We start from the raw sequence: 14,306 nt of genomic DNA, 5'->3' as shown, positions 1-14,306 counted from the left end.
TTGTTCCAGTTCAGGTGTTCTTATTGTTTTCACCTGATAATTACAGGTCACTACTTTCACTACCACATTTTCCCATATACTCCAAGCCTCATTTAGTGCATTAGACGTTTGTTTACCTCAGTGATATTTGGGTAGCAACTCGAATTAATCTTGGCTGACTTCCTAAGTCATTTTCTCTTCCACTTAGTGCATCCACTAAGAAAATGCGCCGAGTCAGAAGCCACTTGCCAGAGCTACTGTCTGTTATAATAATAAAAAAAGAGATGGCATTTAAAAAGTATCTTCAATTCTTCAAGATGGCTCTCAAGGAGAACTTTTTCCATTCTACTAATTTTTCTATTAAAATTAGCCCTGATTTTACAGTTCTACTAATTTTTCTCAGGATACACTTTTAGCAATAACATAATTTCTTAATAATAAGCCTGATATATTTAGTAAAAATTTCTAAATATACCAGCAACCTTACTGTTTTACTTTTAGGCATGCTATATAGAAACTTATACTCAGAGAGAATCTATGACCATTCTTATAATCTGCGATTTATTAAATTATCATGTTGGTTGACTGGTTAATTGATTTCAGCTCAGAGAAAGAGTGGTATGTATGGACGCCTTACCTTGGTTCACAAATATTTTATTGTGCTGAAGATTTAAGTTTAACACAGGCACAGCCCAAATATATTGGTGTTGATTTTCATCAGTATATTCAAGGTACACATCATAAAATGTAGGCGTGGGGAAGTCAGTTAAGATCTTAGAGATAGGAATCTCACACTGGAAAAGAAAATGAAAAATGAAAGTATCCAAATTGAAAATTAGAAAGCATATTTATTATCTTTACAAGTTTTTTTTAATTGTAAAATGAAAAGCTTTCAGTTACCTGGTTTATCCACATTTCCATGTGTCTTTCAAAACATGAATACTATGTATGATTCTTTTATAAGGGCCAAAATAACTAACAGTAAAGAACCACCTGGATCTTGTCCTACAACCCATTCATTCTCAACAGTAAGTGTACAGTGAAAAGGTTTAAAAACTCCTATCCTATGGGATGAGGTCCCAATTCTTTCTCCTGATGTACACCGCTGTTTATGATTTGGCTCCCCTTAACAGAGCCAGGTTTATCTCCCACTGCTCCCTCTCTGTCTATGGTCCAGTCAAACTAATCTACTTACAGTCTCTAAATATGCTGTGCTATTCTACATCTCTCTGACATTGCAAATGGTGTTTCTGCTTGACATTCCCTTCCCCACTGTGCTCTCCTGGCAAACTCATATTCATTCTACAAGCTCAAGTATCACTCACTCTGTAAAGCCTTTCCATATTTCCCTAGGAACTGCTAATGAACCCTCCTTTGGACCAACATGGTACCTTGTTCATATCTATAGAACAACACATCACATTCTTTGCAATTCTTTGTCTGTCTATATAGCTGTTTTCTCTACTAGGCTATGAACTCCTTGAGAGGCAACCAGGTTCAATGGAAAAACCATGATTTTCAAGCCTAACAGAACATTTACTTGATGCAACACCTTGAGTAAATTACCTAATCTTACTGAGCACCATTTCCTCATTCATAAAACACAAATAATATGTATTTCACATAGTTATTTCATGGATCAGATGAGATAAAAATGATAAAATGCTGAGCATACAGCAGCGGGCATTTAACAAGTCTTGATTCTCCTGGCCCAAAGTAGACACAAAATAGCATTTTTTTAAAATAACATAGAAGTCGTTTCTGATAATAAAAGTAAATGCACGTTCATGATAGAAAATTTGGAAAATATAAAAAAGAGAAAAAATCACCTGTAATCCCACCATTCAGAGATAACCGCTGTTAAAAATGTTTATCTTCTAATCTGTTTTCCCTGATAGTATTTTTTATTGTAGTTTTAACAAAACTGGAAGCACAGTTTTGTTCTATGGTGTACATATATGCATTTTATCAAGAAGTATTTTTGTAGACTAGTGAATTTCTTTCAAACGTTTAATGGCTCATAATATTCCTTTGTACCATACTGTAGTTTTAAAATGCATTACCAAAGGAAGGAAGGTCAGGGAGGGAGGGAGGGAGGAAAGCATGGAAGGAGAGAAAAGGAAAGCATTTTTTTTTTTTTTTTTTTTTTAACATCTTTATTGGGGTATAATTGCTTTACAATGGTGTGTTAGTTTCTGCTTTATAACAAAGTGAATCAGTCATACATAAACATATGTTCCCATATGTCTTCCCTGTTGCGTCTCCCTCCCTCCCACCCTCCCAGGAAAGCATTTTTATTTGTTTCTGGAGGGTAGAGGGAGGAGGAAGTGATAACACTTTATTGTTCATTAAAAATGAAGTAATACTTTTGCTTTATTCTAAAATGTTCAAAAGTAGAGATTATTTTTATGACCTATATGCCTAGAAGTAAATAAACAACTAATTATGATGTTTAAGACTCTATCTATGACAAGGTACTCTTTTCATGCTGATTAGATTAATAAAAACTGTATCAATCGGTGAAATTATTCATTACTACAAGAAATTTCCAATTTCAAAAACTCAAAGATATTCCAATTATTGCTGATGTGAAAAAATGAAGCTAAAATACAGACTGCCTAAAATAGTTCCAACTTACATTCTGCTGATAGGTTGTTCCAAAGGAATAAGCAGCATTTAATCTTGTCTCTGTGTCTGGACAAAGCTACAGCAAAAGAATACAACTGATAAATATCTCTCACAGATGTTTTCTTTGCTTATAGTCAAGGGTTCTCAACACTCAACATGGACATATACTTTATATAATACTCATTCAATGTATCAAGGAATGAAAAGTTAAGGGAGCATCTTTGTTATAAGTCATAACTTAAAGTAGTTTTAAGAAATTCCAATTTAAAACACATGAAAAAAATCAACTCTACCAAGCAACTGATGCTCTATCCAAGCAATAATCTAGTTTTTTTCTCATCTTTGCCTCAGTCAAATATAAGACACGTTAGGAATTCTCTAGCTAGAATCATACTCACCTGTAAAACACCTCCTTCTAAAGTTTGCCACTTGAGAAAATTTCCTCTTACATCATAAGAAGCAGCAACAAACTTCAGTTTTGTATACTGATTAAAGAAAAACAAGAATAAAATAATGTCACATACTCTGAAACTCTATAAATATATATATTACATACAACAGTCTATACAAACTTTCAGAGTTTAGACTTCCAGAGTATATATTCAGTAAAATAGCCTATAAAAATTTTTTCATTGTTGATTGATCTTTTCTTTTTCCAGAGATCAAATATTGAATTCAACTATCTTTACTTTGAAGCAACATTAATCTAAGTATCTCTATGATTAAACACACCAAAATAAATGGACTGGGTTTTCGCACAAAAACTATTATTTCAGAATTGAGAGGCAGCGCTGGTGACAGATAACTTCATTTGAAACCTGTTAAATGTGTGTGTTGTGTGTGTGTGTGTGTGTGTGTGTGAGAGTGTGTGTGTGTGTGTGTGTGTGTGTGTGTGTGTGTGTGTATGGGGGGTGAGTAGGGGAGGGAAAAATCTGTTCTTTCATTCTAGAAGGTCAAAAAGTTGAGGTAAGAATTTGGAGCTGTGAAGTGCTAAGGAAAGGCATAAGAATCCCAGACAATCTTTGGAAGCCCTTTTTAAACATGTGGAGATACAGGACAGAGATGGCTTTGCATTTGGTGATGAAAACTGTCCTTCCCAACCCCACAAGTACTACTTGCTGCCATACGACATAATCCAGAGGTATCATATACTCAAGTAAGGCAGCTAAACTTTGTATTTTTAGTTCCTCAGCAGCTAATATTCAGATTTAGTTTAGTAATTAAATTTTTAAAAGGCTATCAAGAATTATGACTAGTAATATTCTTGTTACCTTTTAAAATTGTAAATCAAAATGTAGTTATCCTTCAATAATATAGTGACTTGTACCTGGTTTTCCCCTTTAAAACTGAAATTTGTAGGAAGAGGTGTAGTACTGAGTACTTGAGGTGCTAATCCTAGCTGGTCTCCATAGAACAGCCATGGAAGATTCTGTCTCCTATAAACAATCACAATTGTTTTAATAATGGGGAACAATTCTTAATATGTATTTGTGCAAGTAATTGCACTGAATTTCGTCAAAATGATGGTTCATCAATTAGAATAGCCTTACCAAAATGAAACAGAATGAACAGTGCCCAGTCCAGCAGTATTTTCAAAGATAAACTGAAACAGTCGACATGCATCAAAAGTGGTAGAGTCATAAGAATTCATATTCATCACACACATATTTCCAAGAGCTTGGCAAGATGTCAGATTGGCATACACCTACAAGAGAGCAATGACAGAGAAATGTATGGACTTTAACATCCTAAGCAAAAGTTGACATAAAAATTATGCTCGGTTTTAACTTTACCTATTCTGCAAATTCTTTTTTTGGACATTCTTTTGCTTTTAATACCTTTCCTCTAATTTAAGTAGAAAAGAACTTTCTATATGGCAGATAAATAATTTGTACATTTTAACTGTAAATTTTAGGTGGAAATATAAAGACAAGCAATTAAAAGAAGAACTAACAGCATGACATTTAAAAAAACTATTATGCAGAATAATTTTTGAAAGAATAATAATTTGTTCCTATATTAGAGCTTATGCATATAAATCTAATCCATTTTAAGTAATTTGTTTATGAACAGCAAAATAAGATCATTTGTTGAGTTTGCCCCTTAAACTTCTTTTTCAGTTTTCCCTTTCAGGAAAAGACCACTCCATTTTTAGTTATTCAAATAAAAATCACTGCAGTAATATTCTGTCTCTCCCTTCTCGTATCCAGCTCATCATTAAATCCTATTGGCTCAATCTTCAAAGTATATCCAGAAGCTAAACATTTCTCACACTTCCATGGTACCACCCTTGTCCACGAGTCCACTTTCTCTCACCTGTATTACTCTAATACTCTCCTAAATGGTCCCCCCACTTCTGTCTTTGCCCCAACAAAATGTGCTCTCCATATTAGAGTGATCTTTTCAAAACCTGAGGTCAACCATTGTCTTCCTTTGCACAAAATCCTCTATATCCCTTCCAGTAAACTCCAAGTCCTCAACATAGTCACTCCCTTCACCCGTGAACTCATCTCTCCACTTTCCCTGCTCACTCTGTTCTAGCCACTCAGGTCTCCTTCCTGTTTCTTTAGCATGAACACCAGAGAACTCCTGCTTCGGGACCTCTGCACTTGTTATAGTCTCTGCTTAGAATACTCTTCCCCTAGATATTTACAAGGCTCTCTTCTACTTCCTTCAGATCTTTACTCAAATATCACGCTCCCAGAGATGCCTGTCCTGACCACCCTCCATAAAATAGCACCACCTTCCACTCTCTATGCTCTTTACCCTGATTTATTTGTCTTTATAGCACTTAGCACCACCTAACATTTACTTACAATATAATTCTACGGGGGATTTTTCTCTGCCTTTTCCTGAAATAGATAACTTAAAGATTTGAGAACAGAGCTTGGCATACAGTAGGTCATCAATAAACATTTACTAAATGATAGTATGAATCAGTTTCCCCTAACATTCAATTTCTGCTGAATAAGTTTGGACACATTCAATTTACGAATAATGAAATGTGAAATGAATAACATTTTCTTTAGCATTCTCTTTCAGTCCACTTAGAAAGGGTTTATTTTTCTTATAGAAAATGACCAAGGAGATATATCTACTTAGAGAGGAAAGTTTTATTAAGTGGGGAAAAAAATGGTATCACAATTCTTTGAAATGGAATAAAATTATTTTCTAGAAATTCAAATATACCCAACAAGCAGCTGCTGATGACTGCAAATACTCTGCAAACCATTCTGAAGTGAAAGACATGCCCTGTAAACACAAAGATGAATTTTAGTTTTAAGTTCAAATAGAAATTCCTTAACCCTACGCTGTTTAGAAGACATTAATATGTATATTGCTGAGTCGGAAATAACTAACATTACTTTCTCAATATTATCAGAAAAATAGATTCTAACGGCAATATAAGAATTAATTCTAAGCAATGTCAGTAATTACAAATAGGACTGAATTACAAAATCACATCACTTAGGCAAAGGATATAAGGAAACAAAGTATGTCTATAATCAAAAAAAAAACAAGAAAACACTATTATGCCCATTTCACTAAAACAAAAATCAAAGTGCAAAAAAATAAAAGAAAAACTAGATTCTGACTTAGTATTGGTTAATATTTGCTGATTTAGGATTATTACACTGTATTAAATTGGCAAGTAATAAAAAAGAAATATCTGTGAATGATTTCTAAGCAACTGGAGACTGGGGATATACAGAGTAACTAATATGTAAAATCTCCAAAGTGGTGATTCTCAAACAATGATGGGTATCAGAATCAACTGTGGAATTTCCTAAAAACAGAAAATGCTTGGCTTCATTCTAAACCAAATGAAACAGAATGCCTAGGATGAGACCAAGGCATACATGTGCTCTGAAAGCTGCAGGTACAAGCCTCTAGTTAAGCACCACTGCTGTAAAGTTCATCTGCATATCTTGCTAAAAAATGAGACACCGAGAAGCACCAGTCAGAATAAATTCTCTGAACATGGACAATGGAGATAAAACCAAATTATATGAATCGTGACACCACAACTGTCAAAGAAATCTAAAATAAAATTATGAGTCACTTCATTATTCATTATTTTCATCTCTTCAATAAGCAAAAATTCTCATTTTGTAAGAAAAAAACCTATGCATAGAAGGTTGACTAACACACACAAAAAGGCTGAGCAAAAATGGAAAGCAATAACAACAGTACTGGCAAATGCATGTAAAATGAAGCCACAGACAATGCCAGTGATAAAGTTGTATGATCCTTTGTAAAACAATATCCACGGAATTTTTAGAAACACTTAGGAAATTTGTCTTAAGGCAATAATCTCTCCAAAAGGAAAAACACATCTTTGTGCATAAAATGGTTGACAGCAATATTATTAATAACAGAAAACCTAACTAGTCAATAGACATACAATTACATGAATTTCAATGCATAAACTAGAGTATTACGTGACTATTTAAAATTATAATTTCATTGGTTGAGCCTGGAACACAGTATAGAGAAACTAAGGTAGTGCCTAAAGACTGAAAGAGACATGTCAAAATAACACAGGGGCTATACCAAAGGAAGTCCAAATTTGAGGCAATTTGAGCTTTGAAAAGAAGAGTAACAGTGACAGATTATAACACACTCATGATACCTGGAGTTTGCAGTAAAGCTAAAAAAAAAATAAAAGCACAGAGAGAAAAGAAAGCACTCTTTCTAGAAGACTGCTAACTAAAAATATAAAGGGAACAACAGAATTGTGAAATCATTTTTTTTTTTTTTTTTTTTTGCGGTACGCAGGCCTCTCATTGTTGTGGCCTCTCCTGCTGCGGAGCACAGGCTCCAGACGCGCAGGCTCAGCGGCCGTGGCTCACAGGCCCAGCCGCTCTGCGGCATGTGGGATCTTCCTGGACCGGGGCACGAACCCGTGTGCCCTGCATCGGCAGGCGGACTCTCAACCACTGTGCCACCAGGGAAGCCCTGTGAAATCATTTTGAAATAACCAATTTAATAATTGATTCAGGTAAGGTTCATCAATGGCTGCTAAAACAGATATGTACATAGTCTCAAAGTAAAATCTCAGACTAACTTATTAGTCACAGTACCTTTCCAATGGAGAGAAGTGGCAGACAGCACCATGACCAGGCAGTCAATTTAGCATCACCACGAACTGGACATCCTGACCTTATGTGCTCCTTGTTGATGCAATGGGCTATTCCCAACACCTATATCATATTTTTGCAAAAAAGACATTTCACTGCGTCTAATCATGAGAAAAATCCAGAGTGTGGGATGCTCTACAAGAAAGCTGGCCTTGACTCTCCAAGAGTCAATGCAAAAAAAAAAAAACAAAAAAAAAGCCAAAACAAAAAACCCAAAAAGCAAAACAGAACAAGGATCTCTCTGTTCTAAATTAAAGGAGACTAAAAAGATTAACTCAGTGCGGGGTCTTTCACTGATCCTGGGTCCCCCTTGCCAAAAAAAGTGGGGAGGGATAAAAGACTTTATTGAAACAAATGGGGAAATTTGTTGGGTATGAACAGTATATCAGGTAATTCTATTATATTAATTTTAATCTTATTAGGTGTGATACCAGAAAAATGCCCTTGTTCTTAGGAGCTACATGATAAAGTATTTAGGAGTGAAATGTTATATAGCTACAAATTATTTTCAAGTGGCTCAGAAAAAAATATGGATGTGTATGTGTGCATATGCATACACTCACATACACAGAGAGAGATAAAGCAAATATGGCAAAACATTAATAATTGGTTAAACTACTAAAAGATATATGCACAGTTATTATTTTTTTCAACTTTTCTGCAACTTAAAAATTTTTCAAAATTAAAGTTGGGAAAACAAACGAAGATGTAAGCTGTTTTTGGAAAAGGGAATGGGAAGACACTGGTTCATATATTTGGAAAGTTTTTATTGATTGTCTGGTATATTACCTGAGGAGGACTGCATGTCTCTCTTATAAAATTATATAAAACTATAGGATACAGAAATAGTTATAGATATGTGTATGTATATACATAATGTGTGTATATATTTTCTAGCTATGTCTGCTAAAGAGGGCATACTAAGCATGGTAAGCTTGGTTTCTAAGTATTATCCTTAAGAGCTTCTTAGAGAAATAACTGTTTCCAGGGCTGAAGCAGGAAAAGTACAAGATGAGCCTGGAAATCTTATTGTGCCAGAAAGTAAGGAAATGCTCAAAGAATGATAGAGATATGTCAAAAAGACATAGGAACCAACTCAAAGGGGCTTCTAATAATGGCCAAATCTATGACAATTTGAGCACCAAAACAAACAATACATATACTGGATTATAAGAAATGAATAAAATAGGAACCCACAAATCCATACTGTCCTTACTGAACAAATAAATATATAAAGGTGAGGAAGGGAAAATTCCTTACAGTAGAATGTTAATAATGTGGAAGGAATGATAGAAACATTTGGCAACCATCATAGTAGTGGTTGATGAAGGCAAGTGACATCAGTGGAAACTAAAGCTACTTAGTTTAGAGAAGGTTTAGAGAAGAAGAAGTGTAACCTTGGAAATTCTCCTCAAAAATACTACCAAATACAGGGGCTTCCCTGGTGGTGCAGTGGTTGAGAGTCCGCCTGCCGATGCAGGGGACACGGGTTTGTGCCCTGGTCCGGGAAGATCCCACATGCCGCAGAGCAGCTGGGCCCATGAGCCATGGCCGCTGAGCCTGAACGTCTGGAGCCTGTGCTCCACAATGGGACAGGCCACAACAGTGAGAGGCCCGCGTACTGCAAAAAAAAAAAAACCTACCAAATACAAAGGGAAAATGGTAACTTAATAGCAGATGTGGTGAGTTTACAGCAGGGGGTGATGGTTAGGTTGACACCACCAGTGGTGGGACAGATGGACAACATGTGTCTCCTCATGTGACGCAATGGATTGAGAAGAGCACATCTTTTTTGTGGTTTCCTGCCAGGCATGTCCTGATTATGAAAAAAAACTGGATGGACCCAGGTTGAGGGTCACCCTCTGGATTGTAAGGCCTGTAGTCTTCAAAACTGTCGAGGTAGGGGACTTCCCTGGTGGCCTAGAGGTTAGGATTCTGGGTTTTCACTACTGTGGCCCAGGGTTCAATCCCTGGTCAGGGAACAAGATCCCGCAAGCCATGTGGCATGGTCAAAAAAAAAAAAAAAATAGTAAAATGACAAAACTGTCGAGTTCATGAAAGGCAGGGAAAGACTGAGGACGTGTTCCAGACTGGAGGAGACTGAAGGGGACGTGACCTCTAAATGACTGGTAATCTGAGACCAAATATGAAAAAGAGACATTGTTGGAATTTTTGGCAAAATTATTTTTACTTATTTTGAAAAGGAAAAAATGAAAATTAAAGGCCTGCAAATTTGATAATGGTATATGTCACTATAATCAGAGACCGGAGAAGAATGCCCCAGAAAACATGAATCTTACTACAAACGAGCCAATATTTGGATGATCTTAAGCTCCCTATGTATATGTCTATTTTAGTATTTGTTTTTCTGCAAATATTTGGTACTTGCCTGTAATCCCACAAGAGTATACTGGAGGAGAGGAATTTTTGCTTTATTCATGAGGATTCCAGATTCCACCCTCATCACGGCTATCCTTACAGCTCCCCTAGTCACTCCCATTTATTCAGTGATGATTGTAGCAACCAGATCCTAGCCTATCCACACAAGCTCTACTCTGACTGACTCCCAGTTAGTCATCTAACTCCTCTTCTCTTGGACTGATGACCTCTTCAGTTCCGATTCATCCACTTCCCATTTTACATCCCAGATCTTGTTATCACCAGATTCTGTTGCAAAAGCTCTAACTATCTGCCATCACGCTCTCATCTATAAACAAGGAACTTGGTCGGATACAAATAATCCTCAAATCTCCAGTGACTACCATGTACAGGCTCTGTGAGGTAGGTATTATTACACCCAACCTACAGACAATAAAACTGACGTTTAGAAAAGTCCAAAGGTATAAAACTAATGACTGGTAAATCCAGGGTTCAAATCTAGAGTCTCTGGTGCTCTTAACTATATTATACTCCATTCTTTATAGGATCTATAAAAGACCTTTCCAGCTTAAACATTCTGAGATCCACTGAAAAAGAAATGAGCTGAGGTAGAGAAGAGAGCAACTGTACTTATAAATTATAATGCTGAGTTGTTGTCTAACGTTTCTTATTGACTGATAATTTCTATTTTAAAGGGATTTACACATAAATGTTTCTCATTTTAGCCCCAAATTAATTACCAAAGGAAGAAATGCAGAAATATCCTTAACAATAGAACAACAAAAAAAAACTGAAGCATACTCACAAGATCTCCATAACGTGCAGCTGAAATCATACGTGGAGGGAAATTCCCTGTGCTGCTGAAACATAATCCCCCTGTCTTCATTAATAAATAAGAAAAAAAAAAGTTTATGGAAGAATATAAGTAATTTAATTTAAAAGTATATACATTATCAATTTGATTAGACTTACTAAAATGTTAGGTTCTGAACATACACAGGACCTGCTGGTGTTAATGAATGTTGGTTCACATTGGACACACCTGTCAATATAACAAAAATAATTTGTTAAATGTTAATAAATTACACTAGCCCTAATTTAATTGAGAACTTGTCTTCCTAACTGATTATATTAGAATAGACTCATTCAACTAAGCAATTACTTGTAATAAAATAAACATATTAGAAGTATTAATGCTGATATACTACTCTTTGTATTACAAGGCAAGGTATAAATAAATAAAATTAACCAATAATAGGCGAATATTCTTTTGAAGCCGCAGGTAATATAAAATAAATAGTATTGAATAGCAAAGATGGTTAAGTCACTCAAATAACAAAAGAGCCCAACAAACTCATATAAATGAAACCAAATCCATTTTTATAAGTAGCTATTATCGAATATACTTTCCTTATTTTTCTGCCACAAAGCAAAAAGGTAACATACGCTGAAAAGAAACGAGTATCTATACCCTCATCAAACCTACAGCAAACACTCTTAAAGTCTTTTCATCTTCTTTATTTATTTTAGGAAAATACTTTATATTTTTCATTAATGAATGATATAGAGGGAGGGAGGGAGGGCAGTGGACTAGTGGGGACACTGATAGGTTTCTATGGGTACTCATTACAAAACAGAACAGGTAGGAGGAGGAGCTGGGGCACAGCACAGAACTCAAACTAGGCCTAGGGAGGTATAAGAGGAGAGGAACGGGGGATCAACCCAGTGGTCTGTATTAGGATGCTACAACCTAGGTCACCCTGAGAGAAAAGATGATCCAACACTAAGTATCCCCAGGAGAAACTGCTCAAGTATTTTCTATCTCCAATTTGGGAACTGAAGAGAAAACAGTATTTAGAGGGAGGTCAGCATGTAGGCAACTAAAAAAATTGAAGAACTGGAATAGGGATGATGTGTTTTGAGTTAAAGAAACGGAGGGGTGTGTGTGTGGTGTGCAGGTATGCATGCATAAACGGGGAACAGGAAGTGAAAGAGAATAAGGCTATAAACCAGGATACCTGGGTTATGATAATTATCATCACATTTATTAACATATTTTTATGTAATATAATATATAAAGATAGTACCTAGTATATAATAAGTAGATTGCAAATAAAAGTTACTATTATATACTATGCATTATATTATAGATTATGTACAAATTACGTGACAAACAAAAATCGGTACCTTTTACTGAGCACTTACTCTGTAGTATTTAGCTAAGAACTTTAGATATGTAAAGTATGTTTCTGAGCTGTGGTAACAGCCTATGAAGTGGGTGGTATGTCCCCATTCTGAAGACAAGGAGACAGACTTATCGAGTGAGGTCAAACAACCAACAAGACACTGAAACAAGAATTAAACCCTATTCTGTCTCATTTTCTGGGCCTCAGCTTCCTTACCTGTTTATTTCTATCCTTCCTTGGGTTATTGTGAGGAGCAAGGAATCTGATAGGAAAGGCACAGATTCTACATAAATATAAGATATTAATGAAGTCAGCACCCAGCATACCGCTTACCTGTTTCCTAAAGCATTTGCTATTGTAAAAGAGTTTTCACTTTCCTCACAGAGTTTACAAGTTGCTTCAGACAACAACGTTCCATTAACATCTCTTTCCACTAAACAATTTAGAAACAATAAGATGTTAACTCATAGTCAATATATAAGCTTCTATACACTTAGTAAAACCCAGTTGTAATTATTATTCTAGTAATTCTCAAAACAACTTGTTTGCATAAAGTCATGTCAAGCACCATCCATAATAAAGTATCAAAAAGTGAAGCCTTCCCCATTTCCACATAAAAAATACAGAAACCAATTTCCAAATCATCATCATCATCTTAAATTAATATATTTTCCTCAGAGAATTTCTTACCTCTTACCTGCATGTTCCTGTTACACTGGATTTGGGGAAACAAGTATTTTCATAGACTTCTGATAAGTTTCACAACTTAGAGGGCTTTTGGTGGTATCTATTACAATTGTAAATTCATATACCTTATAATACTACAGTTTCATTTTCAGATACCTAGCCCACAGAAACACTTGAAGATGTGCATAAAAATATTCATCAAAACATTATTTGTGGGCTTCCCTGGTGGCGCAGTGGTTGAGAGTCCGCCTGCCGATACAGGGGACATGGGTTCGTGCCCCGGTCCGGTAAGATCCCACATGCCGCGGAGAGGCTAGGCCCGTGAGCCATGACCGCTGAGCCTGCGCGTCCGGAGTCTGTGCTCCGCAACGGGAGAGGCCACAACAGTGAGAGGCCCGCGTACCGCAAAAAAACCCCAAACATTATTTGTTAGAAAATAATCTAAATATTTTAAATAGCAAAATGCTATGAAATACCATGGAGTGGATTAAAAAGTATGTGGTAGATCTAACAGATCATACCATTAACTGAAAAAAGTATGCTGGAGAACAATGTTTTTGGTATGAAGTATTTACATAAAAAATACCACTTATATTTCCTGTGGTTACAATGTATACAATGTACATTAAAAACAGGAAAAAAAAAGTCTATAAGGACACATTCTAGAATCTACTTCTTACCTAAAATATGGCCAGTGGGACAGTGGCATTTTCCTTCTGCAGTTAAACCACCAGGGCAAGAAATACAGTTCCAGCCATCTTCAGTAACACCTTTCTAAATTAAAAGAAAAAAATTATTTTCCCTTTCTTAATTAATGTTCTCCTTAATTTATCATTAAGTCCAAAAAGCCACAACAGTGTATAATTTGCAGGAGCTATGCAAATAAATTACATAAATATGAGCCACATAAAGATTTCCTGGATAGACAATTTGTGCTTATATTCAAAAATCAAGCTATACGTTATTACTACAAGTACTGACTACTATATTATCATTACTATAAGTACTGACTACTATTAACTCCAGGCAATAGTTCTTTTTTCCTTATGATTTTCAATTTAAATGAGTCCTTACTCTCATAATTAAGTCATTCAGTTTTTGCATTTACAAAGAAAAAATGCAACGAAATTCCACACTATTTAATCAACAGATAGCCAATTAATAGTTTAGTCTTACCTGTTCTAAAATAGTTATTCTAATTTTTAAAAATTCAAATATAATAGCTTTTAACAATTAAGTTATGATTTAAAATGGATGAATTTTATCGTAAATAAATATACTTAAAGTTGTTTAAATTATGAGATCT

The 14,306-nt window shown here is 35.3% G+C and overlaps 1 protein-coding gene across 1 annotated transcript in view; it reads right to left on the bottom strand.

Moving 5' to 3' along the window:
• Positions 1-14,306, bottom strand: part of TMEM67 (transmembrane protein 67) — a 43,898-nt gene that overhangs the window by 25,863 nt on the left and 3,729 nt on the right. Inside the window, exons 3-13 of the mRNA XM_033842869.1 lie at positions 13,681-13,774; positions 12,647-12,746; positions 11,100-11,169; positions 10,933-11,007; positions 5,797-5,859; positions 4,158-4,312; positions 3,935-4,043; positions 3,006-3,092; positions 2,618-2,683; positions 617-773; positions 117-240 (exon numbers count right to left, since the gene is read on the bottom strand). Coding sequence (XP_033698760.1) covers positions 117-240; positions 617-773; positions 2,618-2,683; positions 3,006-3,092; positions 3,935-4,043; positions 4,158-4,312; positions 5,797-5,859; positions 10,933-11,007; positions 11,100-11,169; positions 12,647-12,746; positions 13,681-13,774 — 1,100 coding nt within the window. The remainder of the gene's footprint in view (positions 1-116; positions 241-616; positions 774-2,617; positions 2,684-3,005; positions 3,093-3,934; positions 4,044-4,157; positions 4,313-5,796; positions 5,860-10,932; positions 11,008-11,099; positions 11,170-12,646; positions 12,747-13,680; positions 13,775-14,306) is intronic.

Source organism: Tursiops truncatus, chromosome 17 (assembly GCF_011762595.2).
Source record: "Tursiops truncatus isolate mTurTru1 chromosome 17, mTurTru1.mat.Y, whole genome shotgun sequence".
In the NCBI taxonomy this organism is placed as follows: domain Eukaryota; kingdom Metazoa; phylum Chordata; class Mammalia; order Artiodactyla; family Delphinidae; genus Tursiops; species Tursiops truncatus.
The sequence above is the reverse complement of the archived record's forward strand: the minus strand, read 5'-3'. Positions and strand labels throughout refer to the sequence as shown.